The 13,711-nt window shown below is 41.9% G+C and overlaps 1 protein-coding gene across 24 annotated transcripts in view; it reads left to right on the forward strand.

Annotated features, from left to right (window-relative positions):
* MICAL3 (microtubule associated monooxygenase, calponin and LIM domain containing 3) overlaps positions 1-13,711 on the forward strand; it is a 171,824-nt gene that overhangs the window by 135,671 nt on the left and 22,442 nt on the right. For 13 of the 24 annotated variants that reach the window (XM_088164556.1, XM_088164573.1, XM_088164577.1 and 10 more), the window contains 8 exons: positions 558-620; positions 3,374-3,478; positions 4,066-4,215; positions 4,600-4,691; positions 5,415-7,284; positions 8,207-8,301; positions 11,977-12,027; positions 13,603-13,710. In XM_088164556.1, the coding sequence (XP_088020682.1) occupies positions 558-620; positions 3,374-3,478; positions 4,066-4,215; positions 4,600-4,691; positions 5,415-7,284; positions 8,207-8,301; positions 11,977-12,027; positions 13,603-13,710 (2,534 nt within the window). The remainder of the gene's footprint in view (positions 1-557; positions 621-3,373; positions 3,479-4,065; positions 4,216-4,599; positions 4,692-5,414; positions 7,285-8,206; positions 8,302-11,976; positions 12,028-13,602; position 13,711) is intronic. The other 11 variants (XM_088164560.1, XM_088164570.1, XM_088164574.1 and 8 more) reach the window with 5 other exon arrangements.

The raw sequence follows: 13,711 nt of genomic DNA on the forward strand, positions 1-13,711 counted from the left end.
TTGGGTATTTAAAAGGCTGTTTGTGGACATGATGTAAGTTTTCAACCTGAGTTCAATAGACAGATTGTTCCTGTCTAAGGAGCTGTACTCGGTGATCCATTGGCAGTGGTAAGGTTTGATGTGACAGCCTGGGACAGTGTCACAGTTCCCAGAGGTCCCTCTCATTCTGCTTTGGGAGCTCTTCTTCATCTGCTGGGCAGCGCAGGTTCTGGGACACCTGGGACCCCTCTCCCATTGCTCAGCTCTTCCTTCTCTCAGTTTCCCTCCTCTGCAGAGTTCCCAGGGGAGCACGGTGGCAGCAGCTGCTGGTCAGACTTGGTGTTGTCACCGTGCCACAATATCTCCTCTAACATTCCAGATCCCAAAGGAAGATTAGGCCCCTGGCATTTGTGTGTAACCTCGATTTCATTCTCCAGCCTGGAATCAGCTGTTTGAAATTTCATAGGTTTTATTCCTGTATTTGCTACTGAAACATTTCCCTCTGTCACTCTTCTGTTTTAGACGCTGACTGATGGTCTAATTTTGACTTCTTACAATTTATTGTTTTTTAAATTCAGCATCCGACCTTCCCTCCGTACGCCATGAGGCAGTACAGGCGTGGCTGGAGACGGTCCCTGGAGGTAGTTTGGTGATGTTCTATGTATTCCAATGCACAATAACCCTGCCCCTCTCTTCTCCACGCCTTCAGCAGCTGAGCTGGTACTTTAACCCTGGAACTGACAGCCCTGTCGCTCTGCATGGGGGGAAGGGGAGTGTGCATGTGTGCCTTGCTCAGGCTCAGGGGCTCCTTCTCGCATGACCCCACTCTCATTGTAACCCTCCAAGGACAGCTTACCCTGGGTAGTGCAGGAAGGGAGCAGGGATCCCGCTGAGCACTTTGATTTCCTTTGTAAACTGAAGATGGGATCTGTTTTCTTCCCCCAACCCTTAGACTGAGAGAACGTGGGGCTTCCTTGCAGTTGAAAGGTTAAGAGACAGAGAGTGCTTAAAGCAATTGCACTTCTCTGTAGCAACTGCAAACTGTACTTCTGTGGTGAAGAAAACGGGAAAGAAGAATAAGTCAAAGCTGGGATCTTTAGGAATAGTGGTGGTTGTTGTATCTCTTTTGACCTGGTGTTCCCATTATTCAGGAAAGCCTCAGGAATGTTGAAGGATGGTAGAGCTCAGCTGATTTTTTTTTTTTTTTTTTTTTGCGTGGTCCTCTAAACTCTATTACAAACCCATGAGCCTGAAGATTCTGGGATGACAGTGAGGGAGTTGTGTAAAGCTGTGAAGGTGTCTAAACTAGCAGAGCAGTCTGTGCTGGGTAGTTGATTTACAGCTGAGTTGCTTTGGCACATCAGAACAGCCAGCTTGCCTTTAAAACTTTGCTTCTGCTGCTGCTTTGGCAAGTCAGCAGCTTTTCCAAGGTGTCTGCACACGATGCAGGCTGCTCACAGCTGCCAGCTAATACAAACCAAGTGCTGATCCCAGTTTCTGGCTGCCGTAGTGTGTAACTTGTGAGTTATTGTGTGACAGCTTTTGACCTCTTGCTCCTTATCCTAACTGCATATATGTATATGCACAGTATCTGTATCATATAACCAGGCACCTGCAAGCTTCCTGTGTCCCTCAGAATGGGATCCACCCTTGCACCAAGTTGTTACTTATTGATGCATCTGTAATCTTCCATTGAGTTTTTTGTACCAACCTATTTAAAACCTGAATTTCTCCTTTCTCTCCAACACAATCTGTGTGTCACATCCATTCATGGTTTCTGGATCTGAAGATCCACACATACATAGTGGATTCAGATATTCTTAACATCAGTCGTGTTTTCTGCAAGTTTTGATTAAAATTACTCACATTTGCTGTTAACATAAAGCCATTCCATGACATTATCATTTCCAAAATAACATTAGCTGTTGCATACCTAAGCAACAATCACACTGGGACATGGTTTGGTTTTGTTCAGTAGATTTATAAATGCTCCTGTGGGCAGTCCAGCCTTTGCCACATGATTCAGTTTTCCTGTGCTTGACATTGGCAAGGGTCTGGATTTGATAATCCTCTGATGTAAAGGAATAGGCCAGTACATTATCACACAAGTGGAACTGCCTTTCCACGGTAGCTGACAGAAAATAAACTAATCCATACATTTATCTGTCTGAGTAATACTACAGAGCACACCAAAAAGGAAATTCTCAGGTTGAAGGAAGAAGACTAACCACTATTGAAGGCTGTCTTTTGAAATAAACAAAAAACTGTATTAAAGGAGAGGCTGCAAGACCTTAATTTTAGAAAGGGTTAGTTTGTTTTCAGGATTGACTTAATTAGCAATGCAATGACAAATAGTTCCAAGAGCCACATCATCACTTGCAAATAAAAAGGATCGGGAACTGGAAGTGCTCACTTTTTATTAATATTTAAATTATGTTTAATGGAAATGTTTAACCAAAAAAAAGGCAGCAAATCATCCATTGCACAGTTGCTTTTTTTAAAGTATCATTTAATAATGAGATTTATACTTCACACTTTGGTCTTGTCTCTCCTCCTGTAATTAAATCCTGTCAAAAGCAGTAGTGTCAGATGTCATAGTTTTCAGAGTCACAAATTCAAGAATATCTTCTTTATTTTGACCCAGCAAATCACCTTATGGTCTGTAAATGAAAAAAGAAAACAACATTTTGAATATGTAATTTGAATTACTTAAAAGTGTCTCAATGAATGATCCATAACAGAAAAAAGGTTTTATAGATATCATTTTAATTACTTTAAAGTATCTCAATTTGTACACTACTTACTTGTACAGCATATGCATTTCCTTAGACCTTATTACCAAAGACTGCTGTAGCTGCACAGAGTTAAGCACTTCCCAAGTGTAATAATGGTCAATCCTGTACCTAGACTCTGTCTTGGACTTACCCTCAAGGCCAGTTCCAATTTCAAGATGAACACTCCTGGTTAATTGTGAGGTTTCAGTTTTGACCTAATACACATATACTATCAAATGGTGGTAACTGTTCTGTTGTGGTAAAGAAAAAAAACAAAATCTCCCTAGAAGAACAGTAACCTTTATTGTGGTTTGATGTCCTCACAGTCCCCTTCTCTTTTAATTTTTCACAATGCCTGTGGCTCAGAAAAGCCCTGGCAGCTTTCACTGCAGGTGCCTTGGAGACTCCCCAAGGGCAGACATTCCTTGATTCCCTGAGTCTGGAAGTGTCACTTCACCATAGATGTCTCTCCAGGTGACACATTTCAGGACTTCTTGTTTTAACAAAAATTGGTATAACATCTCCAGTATAAACTGTTGGTACAGTTCAATATAGAACTTGTTCACTGTGTAGTGTTTGTTTTCTTTTCTTTTTTTCCTCAATATTTGAATATATTCTAGCTCCATGTGAGGAGGATAATGTGGAGGATGAGCTGGGCACAGAGCCTGCAGACACAGAAGGGCAGGCAGGTGAAGAGGGAGACACGGGTGCAGAGCTGGATGATGGTAGGGTACCACTGTGCAGTCTTTAAACCTGTTGTGTGAACTTTGGGAATGAATACTTTGCATGAGGGTACTTAAACCTGGTCTTATTTTTAGAGGTGTGGGAGTTTGTTTCAAATATTTGAGAGGGAGCCAGGAGCAAGGGACAAAAAGAAAGAGAAGAACTTCAATGTCCTGGATTATGTAATGAATTTCTCATGTCCTCTCACCACATGTCTTGTGTCTGTATTCAATACTGATCCTGATGAATAACAGAAATATAATTAAATTTGTGAAAGTACTCCATAATACTGTCAGAATCCTTCCTGTGCTATTGTAAAATTAACTGCATATGGCAGAAAACATGGAAAACTTTCCAGAGAACTGATAATGCAGGACTTTAATTACTGATTTAACAACTCTTTGTACTAACAGTCCAATCATTTACTGCTTACATTTACTGCTTAAATGACTAATTATCACACCAAAAAAAAAGGAGTGAACATTTAAGTGTTCAGGTTATGAGAGTGGCTAGCACCATGTGAATAGCAGGCGTTGTGTCCTGATGGATTTGTATCCAAGTTCTCTCGGTTTTCTCCATCCATGAGCAGATGACATCGCATCTGATGCAGAAGCCGAGTTTCGCTTGCGTCACCGTGGTGTAGAAAGGCCAGAACTAAAAGTCTCTGAGGATGAAGAAGATGAAGAAGAAGAAGAAGAAGAAGAAGAAGCAGAAGGTGCTTCTGGCAGTGTGACAGAAGGTAATCACTCAATGATGTTAATTGCATTTGAGATAGTCTATAAAATTACAGATTTAGGAGAAGAGTGTCTCTTGGATTTGAACCATCTCATTACTCTCAGTGGCAAGGTCTGCACTTGCATTAACATTTTGAGAAGGATGTTCTGAATCCATTAATTACAGCTTTGTAAAATGTGAGAACCCTTCTAACTGCTTTTTCTTGTAAAAGTTGTTATTAAAAAGCTTGTACCATTTTGAACATTTAAAACTTTTTGTTGCGTTCCAGATGTCCAATCTAAAATTTGTAAAAAGCTGAGAAATTTGTCACTACTTGCTGTGCGTAAGATTAAAAAAAGGTAGAATATTAATGTTTGATGTATTTTTGGAACATTTTTCCTTTCCCTAGATCCATGCAAGCCATCAATCCCTGTCCAGCCCTCTAATGACAGTGTTCTTCCTCCGTCTCCAGCTGCGAGTCCCAAAGCAAAACAAGCAGAGGTAAGAAAGGGACTCTTTGACATTTTCTACTTAGCACCTGTAGTTCAATAAAAGAGTTGGTTGGATAAACTAATGAGGGCTGACAGCAGTGGGCTCTCCTCCTTTCCTATCTCTAATATTTATGTTGACCTTGAAATCTAGTCAGATTTTCATTAGATTAAAATATAATGTATACTATCTTTCTTTCCTATCTTTGGAGTGTAGTGGCTGTATCACAGCCACACAAGTTCCCCTCACGAAACCCCAGACAGAATTATACAGGGTATTTTAATTTAGGTGAACAGTTAACAATAGGTGTGTATGATAAATGTAAGGTGTTTCCTGTTTAGTACATGACCCTTAAAACTTTTTTTTTTTTGGTGGTGGTGTTTTGTTGTTTTGGATATTTTTTTTGTTTGTTTTTTAGGAATTGCTAAAATATTGTCTTGGAGAGTTTTGGCATAGACCAGTTTACTTTTACAATGGGCTGAATCTTGTTTGCTGACAGCAATTGCTGATAGCATTTACTTTCTATTAAAATAAAGTTTGTTTTTTTGATGGCCATCTAATGATTCTATCAGACATAGTTATTGTTTAGCAGGCAGACTTTGGGGCATTAAATTAGTATTTTGATACTTGGATGGTTTCCTTATTTCTAGCTTTGTTAAAAGAAAAAAAGGAAAAGGAATTGTATTCTTATGTGCCCAGTGATTGTTAATATTCCTCTTTTTCATTTTTCTGTAGGATGTAGAAGATCCCCTGGCTGAAGTATGCCGTGCAATAAAATCCCCAGAGCCACGCTTTTTCCCTGAGCCTTTCATTCTTGAGGAGAGACCAAAGGATGAAATTCCCAAAGACAGGAAAGTTAAGAGCCCTTTGGTGCCACCATCTCCAGTGTTGTCCCAGCCAGTTGCATCACCAGAGGCCATTGCATCCCCACCAGCAGCAGAGTCCCAGCCAGGAGCACCAGCACTGCCCTCACCCCCAGCATCTGCTCAAACACCGATCTGTTCCCAGCCTTTGCCTTCTGCTGAAACATCCATTCCATCCCCAGTGGAGCCTCCGGTGTGTTTCCAACCTGCCCCAGCCTTAACATCTACTCCTTTAGCCAAATTGGCCCTCAGGGGCCAGGATGGGGAGGTGGAAAAGCTGAGGAGCCCTACCACTGCAGAAGAAGCCCTGAAACGGAGCAGCCTGGTGGAAGAGTTCTGGATGAAGAGCGCTGAGATCCGGAGGAGCTTAGGGCTCACCCCTGTGGACAGAAACAAACGCTCAGAGAGCAACTTCACTGTGTCTGCTCTGGAGACAACTCCTCAGAAGAGTTTCAACAGCAGGAATATTTCAGGAGATGAAAGGATCCATCCTGTGAAACCCCAGCCTGCCCCAAGGAGACAGGGACTATCCAAGTTAGAAAATGAGCAGATTTCGCTGCTCACTCCGAAGTCTCCATCTGAAAAAGAGCTAAAGATTCCCAGTGAAGTACGGGGAGATGTATCCAGCAGCTCTGGGCTTGGCCTTCAGGAGAGCTCATCTAACATGAGAACTATGGCCAGCCAGAGCTTCAACACTTCTGACTCCACCATGCTGACTCCTCCATCGAGCCCGCCCCCACCACCTCCTCAGAACGAGGAGCCAGCCACGCTGCGTAGGAAGAGGTACCAGGCACTGTGGCAGAATGAGGTTGAAGCCAGGTCACCTCCAACACCAGCATCAACACCTCCTGCTCCCAGACACCAGGAGCCAGCCCCTCCTGCCAAGGAGTCCCCCCCAGCCAAGAGAGACGACGTGCGGAAATCGTTCGCGGAGAGCGTGGATGAAATTCCGTTTGCTGATGATGTAGAAGACACGTATGATGACAGGACAGAGGACTCAAGCCTTCAGGAGAAGTTCTTCACACCTCCTACCAGTAGGCCGAGGCCAGAGAAACCACATCTTTTGCCCTTGGTCAAAGAAAATGGTGGTCCACCCTCCATGGAAGGAGGGGTTCACCAAAAGAAGAGAGTGTTCCCTGACATTTCTGTGGAGGCCAAGGAGCTTGCTGAAGAAAGAATGAGAGCCAGAGAGAAGTCTGTCAAGAGCCCAGCACTACGTGATGCCATGGCTAAACAGCTGAGTAAGATGAAAGACATGGAGATGGCTGCTGCTGCTGGGGCCACAAGGGCACGAAAGGCATCTTCTATGCCCTTGAAGACCAAAGAGCTGTTTTATGAGTCTCCAAAGCATTTGGCCTTGAGATTAGCAGAGGGATCTGCACTAAAACATAATTCTGCTACTGAGAAGTACTCTACTCCTCCTGCTGATATGGCTGGAGCTGAAGGGTCTGTCAGCTCTTCAGAAGGCTCCAGTGGGAAAAGTAAGAAAAGAAGTTCCCTCTTCTCCCCTCGTAAGAACAAAAAGGAGAAGAAATCCAAAAATGATACCAGACTTTCTGACAAATCTAGTGGTGGGACAGATGAAGCAACAAAGCCTAGGTCGTTATGGAAATCTGTTTTCTCTGGCTATAAGAAAGACAAGAAGAAAAAAGCTGATGAGAAATCCTGCCCAAGTACTCCCTCAAGTAATGCCACTGTGGATTCTGGCAAGCACAAACCCTCTCCACTGATTACAGCTGCAGGTACAGCAGATAAGTGCCTCTGCACAGTGCACTTTTCCTACTTTTCTGAGGTATCCTTGAAAGTAGTTTTGGTTTGCTTTATCATTCAGCTGCTGTGCTGAATGCTGCTCTCCCCAGTGTCAGATGGGCAGAGCAAGGTAAGTGCTAGGGACTAGATTTGTGTGTCTGCATATTGAATAGAATCCACTGAAAAAATGAAACAAATGGAACCCTAACTAAAAGCTTAACTCTTAATATGTACAAGGCACATCTGTTTAATGTCTTAGATTTGAGAAATAAGCATTATTTGTTGGAATTTGTAACATTTAATCCCTACTTTAAATCTGATCTTCATCTTTTCTTTGACTAGTCTCTCTTCTTTCTTTCCACCTGGCTCCATGGAAGCTGAAGACTGAAGAGATGCTGTTATTCCTGTTCTCAGTAATCTGGTGTCTGTCTGCTGATCTCTGAAGGAGGGATTTGGCAGCCTCCTGTAAATCTTTCACATGCCTACCAGTTTCAGGCAGAGATGTTTAATGGTGACTTGGGATACAGTAAAGAAATTACCCATAAATGGGATTGAAAGCAAACATGTTACATTTCTCTGGCATTGTAAAAACAGCCAAAGTAGAGCCAGCTCCTGTCATTCCAAACGCTGTATCTATCCTAAGAGCATTGATACAGCACAAAAAGAGAACCATGAGCATTATTTCTTACAGCATTTGAAGAAAGTGATGCTCTCTTAGAACAGCTCAAATTCATGCTGGTCATTTTGTGGAGCAGGGCTTCTTTGATCCCTCCCAGGCAAAACAACTGACACTGACATAAAAGGACTGAGTATTTTTGCTGCTCAGTCAAACAACCTAGAGCTGAGCTCTGGAGAGTTTACAGAAAGGATTGTTACCACTTCTCTAACTTGCCCTTTTTATTCCCCACTTTACAGATTTACAGCTCCGTCAACACCTGAGTTTCTCAGAGGACTCTGACCTCTCCAGTGATGATATTCTGGAACGCTCCTCCCAGAAATCCAAACGAGAGGTATGTAGGTGGGAAATGGTTCTGGGTGAATCTTGCTCCATTCAGATCACAGAGAATTACATCAGCAACTGAGATGATTAATGATATTGTTTTCACTCTTTCTCCCATGGAGCAGGTTTTCCTGTAAGTCAGCTGACAGTCCTGTGAATAAGACAGGTTTTTTTAAAGTCAGCTGACAGTCGTGTAAAATAAGATGGTTTCACTTGTTTTCATGATTACTAGCTACTCTCCACTGTTATTATAAGAAGGATTCATTGTCTCACTGTCCCATTACTTTATTGGGCACTAAAGGGAGACAGACTGGCCTGTATTCTCCTTTTTCCCCTTTTTAAAAATGGGATTTTGTTTTCCCTTTTCTAGTCAGTGAGAACTCCACCAGACTGCCACAGCTTTTCAAATATGATGGAGAGTGGCTTAGGCCCTTTATCTTCCAATTCCCTCAGAACTTGTGCACCTGTAGGTGCCTTAGATGTTCTCAAATGTTACTTTCTCCTACACAGGCAGTTCTTCATTTTCCCAACCCTTCTGCGACTGGGATGGTGTGGCTGGAGCCACTTGCTGGTGAAAATCAAGGCAAAGTTAGATTACCTCAGCCTTTTCCATATCCTGGGCAACCAGGTTTCCAGTTTCCTTCTGGAGAGGGCCCATGTTTTCCCCAGTCTTCCTTTATCACTGACTTACCTGCAGAAACTTGGCTTATTGCCATTGATGTCCTTGGGCAGATCTAATTCTGTCAGGGATTTAGCTCTCCTGACCTGATCCCTGACTGCTTGGAGAATTTCTCTGTATTCCTCCTGCCCTTGCTTTTACCCTCTGTAGAGTTCCTTTTTCTGTTTGAGTTTGTCCAGGAGCCCCTTGTTCACCCACACAGACCTCCCAGCATTTTTGCCTGACTTCCTCTTTGTTAGGATGCATTGCTTCAGATGTTGGAGGAAGCAATTCTTGAATGTTATCCAGCTTTCCTGGGCCCTCCTCTCTCCAGGGCTTTATCCCATGCCACTCTGCTAAGCAGATCCATGAAGAAACCAAAGTCTGCTCTCCTGAAGTCCAGGGTAGGGAGCTTGCTGTGCACCCTTCTTACTGGCCTAAGGATCTAGTATAAGGATTTAGTTTAATTGCACACATTTATATGTGGAAAATGTATGGTGAAAGCAAAGTTTCAAAGCTAGTTGTTTTTAAGCTATTTGATTCAATTTTCGAATGTCACTATTAATGCAAAAACAAGGTGTCCTGGTTTAGGGTAAATAATTTAAGGAATTGTTTGATCAAAGTAAAGAAGAATGCTGCTTTCATTCCTGAGAGCCTCTAAGCTCTGCTAGACAGAACTAACAGGGTTTGGAGAAATATGTAGAGATTTTATTGACCCCATAGAACACTAAGGCTCTTCTGGTACACCAAAATGAAAACTGTGTTTCCACTGTTCTTTCCTGGTGGTGCCTGGCACACATGTTAAAAAAGCTCAAGAAGAAAAGAGCCTCTGGGAGGGAAATGTCATAAGCACAGTGGGCTGTGCCTCCTGATTCAAACCTGTCATCCCATGTGCACAAATCAGTCTCAGATGCAAAATTGATCCTTGGCTAAGATGGAAAAGGTGTGGAAGTATTGCAAATTGAAGTGTCATGTGAAATGCTTTCTAAGTATATATAATAGAATGAACTAGAATAGATAATGAATGAATTTAAGGCTGGTGGAAGAAATTGATGAACTAAATAGGAATTTCCTGTATTTACTTATCTCTCTTTTAATCTCTTTCCCTAGTTGGTCTAGGTCTCATCTGAGAGGAAGATTATTTTGTTTTTATTTTATTCCCTTTTTTCTCTCCCCCTTCCATTCCCCCTTGCATGCCCTCAAGGCGTTTCATGAGAAATTCTGCATTTTCCAAGAGATGCAGAAGAATGAGGTACCTGGGGCCAGCAGAGGACAGATACCCAACACCTGGGGTTCAGATAAGAGTTAAAGTTTTGGTCTGCCTTTATGGTAATTTTTTTTCTATGCTGGACCACTTAGATTTAAAATAGCTTTTGCAGAAAGAAAAATCACATCTCTAAGCACACGAGGGGATGGTAGGTGACAGTGGAATCCTCATACTGAAAATATCTCACAAGTTCTTCCAAGGGTGTGGTGGTAGTGTCTAATTTTCACTCATTTGCTGTTGCTGAAGTTACATAAGAATTTAGTCACTCAGCATTTGCATGTTTTCTTAAGAATAGATTTGAGTATGTATTTATTTAGATTATATGGATCTGAAAACTTGACTTACCTCATTTTGTTGCATCCTATCCAAGGATGTAGAATATACATGCAAACACTGGAATGCCTTGCTGTCAAAAGAAATGTAACTAAACTTGGAGTCTGACCAAGCTGGGTTTGTACTGGTTTGGGGTGGGAGTTGTATTTTTTAAGTTATAACCTGCCTGCTACTTTATATGGGTAAGGGCTGACTTACTGTGTGCTACTTAACTTTTATGTGAACCCCTTCTCCAAACTGAAATCCTGTTTGTGCTGCTTTTTTGGTAATGTAGTTAGCTTGCTTCCCAGACAGCCTGCTCTGTTTTAGCCCGTTCTTTGTGATCAGCAGTGAATTAATTCAGTGTTGCTTAAGTGGTGTCTTTCAAGAGAAGCATCTTGTAAAGAACTGCTGAGCACCCCGTGGGTGTTGTGTTTGTAGCTGTATTGTCACCATGTGTGTTTGTCATTGTTCTGTACAGTTGTGGTGTTGTGCTCAGGTGTTCACCACCACAGGTAGCTTGCTTTTTTCCTGGAGCCTGAAAACATGCTGGTGTTGTTCTCTGGCTTCTCGTTTGTGACTGGTTTTAGTCAATTGAATGTGAGAGTGCAAAATGCTGGCTGTTTGCCCAGAGTGGCACAATGCCTTCTGGACTTCATACCATGAAGGGAAACTTAACTCTCTTCTTAGCAAATAAAGCTAAGTGCTTTACTTGCCTTATATTTGAGTACAGGGTAGCATAGAATGTCCTTGACTAGACTAAGCAGTGACATCCCCGTCCTTTTCCTGCTCCTTTCTCCCTCCAGTTTTAGCTCCTCAAGGTCTTTGGAGGCTCTCCTTTTAGACAAGGAGGTTCCATTACTGCAGGACACATAACCCACTCTGAGCCCATCTGGTGTTTCTTAGTTCACAAAGCAGTGAATAAGTTTTATGATGTTGGTTAAATGTTAATTATAATTTCTATGAAATAGAGATAATTTAAGACTGTGGAATAAACACAACTCCTAGGAGAGCCTGTAAATCAGAATGTAAATGGAGAGTTGTGTGACTGAATAATACATGGTTGGCTGAGCCAGTTCAAGCCAAATACGTTCCAGAAATAAGCCATTATTCCAAATTTTAAGCCATAATTTCGTACCCATACAGGTAGACAAAGGCCAAATACTACCTCTAGAAAAAGGTATTTCCAAGTTGACTGTATCTTCCAGGAGGCTGCCAAAACTCATTGCCTTCAGGAAACTGCAAGAAACTTGATTTTGTAGCCAGAAGTTCCATTGTGCTTCATCAGTGTGGGTCATGTTCAGCATTTGCACAATTTTGTTTCATGTGAAAACCACATTGTTTTATTACTGTGCATCTGTTTTCAATGTTGAACTGATTTTGCTTCATTTTGTGCGTTTGTTTTTTTTTTTATTTATTTTTCTCCCTTTACCATTCCCCCTTTAAAGTCGATCTATGTACCACACGCCTTGGCATTCAAGAGATCATACTCGTCAAAGGTAGTGTCTCCATTCCCACTAGTTGGCCATTGTTGCATTGCATGTCCCCCTATACATTAACCCATTGAACCCATAGCTCTGCACCACACGTGCACTAACATCAACACTGACTGTGTGCATGCCTGAGATGTTAGCAGACATGGGCAGCAAATTATTTGTAGAGGATGTCTCCCAAAAATGCACCAAGCTGCAAAATGTCTGGTTGGAATGCATGCGTTTATCGGTGCACCACTGTGCAGTGATGTGGATGATCTGTGAGCTTCAGAACAAATTGGTCTTCAAGGCACTTAAAAATGTTGGCATATTCTTCTTTTTAAATACTTCACGTGGGAGTTCAAATGAATTATCACACTTTAATCAGCAGCTTTCAAAATTTGCTGAGTTGGCTCAAATCTTAGTGAAATTCTCTATCAAGCTAAAATCAAGGCAGAAGTTGTTGCTTTCTGGAATTCTTATTGTCTTTGCAGTCACAACAGTGTTACACAGGATAGAAAGGTCATGTGCTCTGTCACTTTACCTTCTAAATTGAGTACCATTGTGGATTTGTGTTTTAAAAAAAGAAAGAGTAAAGTGTGAGCTTTTTGAAGCTTTAACAGTGGTGTTTGCCAATGACCTAGCTGAGGGATTTTTAATTAAGCTGGGATCCTACCTTAAACTCTGTTCACTGAGAACCATCAACAGAGGTAGACTGACCAATGTGGCAGTACAATAACAAGATCAAGCAAATTTCAGGGTGGTCTGAAATAACATTCTGTTCTTGAAGTTAACTATCAATGGAGGAGATACCTTTCCAGAAGTGGAAGACACATGTCTACAGCAGTCCCTTAAAGCTTCCAAACATATACATGAGAAAAGAGGCTTTTTCTTCACTGTAGTTTACTTAGTGCAGTTGTCAAGTTTTTTTGACACTCTTAAAGCTCTTTGAGAGAAAGCCTTTCTAGGCTATGATATATCCAACCAGTGTTTCTAGAAAGATCCTAAACCAAATTTCAGTAATGTTAGAAAGGCATATTCTTAAACTAGTTTCACTGACAGAAAAGAAGAGGAAATACCCTTGTATTTCTATAAACACTGGTTTTCCCCTTTTGGATGGCTTCTGGTGGTGCAATATTCTACATTAGTTTATAGTCATTTCTTAGCTTACACTGCTGTAACTGTTCATGTAGACAAGCCTTTACCCTCTTGCAAAATGAAATCAAGGGGAGCCCTATGAACCCTCTATATGGTACTATTGATTCATCTAAATCCATTTGAGAAGTGAAAATTACTAAGAATAAAAACCGCTTTGATCTTTGAGAAGGAGTTTCATATAGCAGTGGAAGGCAGGGGTGGGATGTCATATAAAATCACAGCTTTGCAGCTGGCTTAAATGCTTCTTCACTCCTGATTTGATCCTGAAACTGTTGCTCACCGCACTGTGAACACCTTTGCCTACAGAAGCTTGACTTTTGACACAGCCATGACAAAGACAGAACACCTCCCTTCTGAGATTTTTTTGGAAGAGAAAATGGTCATCCCTGCCCCCATATCTCTGAGCATATCAATAAGATGTGCTGCTGTTTTTCCTTCCTTCAGAGGGCCTACACAGAAGAGGAGCTGAACGCCAAGCTGACGCGGCGAGTACAGAAAGCTGCCCGCAGGCAAGCCAAGCAAGAGGAGCTGAAGAGGTTACACAGAGCTCAGG

Source organism: Sturnus vulgaris, chromosome 5, assembly GCF_052056855.1.
Source record: "Sturnus vulgaris isolate bStuVul1 chromosome 5, bStuVul1.hap1, whole genome shotgun sequence".
Lineage (NCBI taxonomy): Eukaryota > Metazoa > Chordata > Aves > Passeriformes > Sturnidae > Sturnus > Sturnus vulgaris.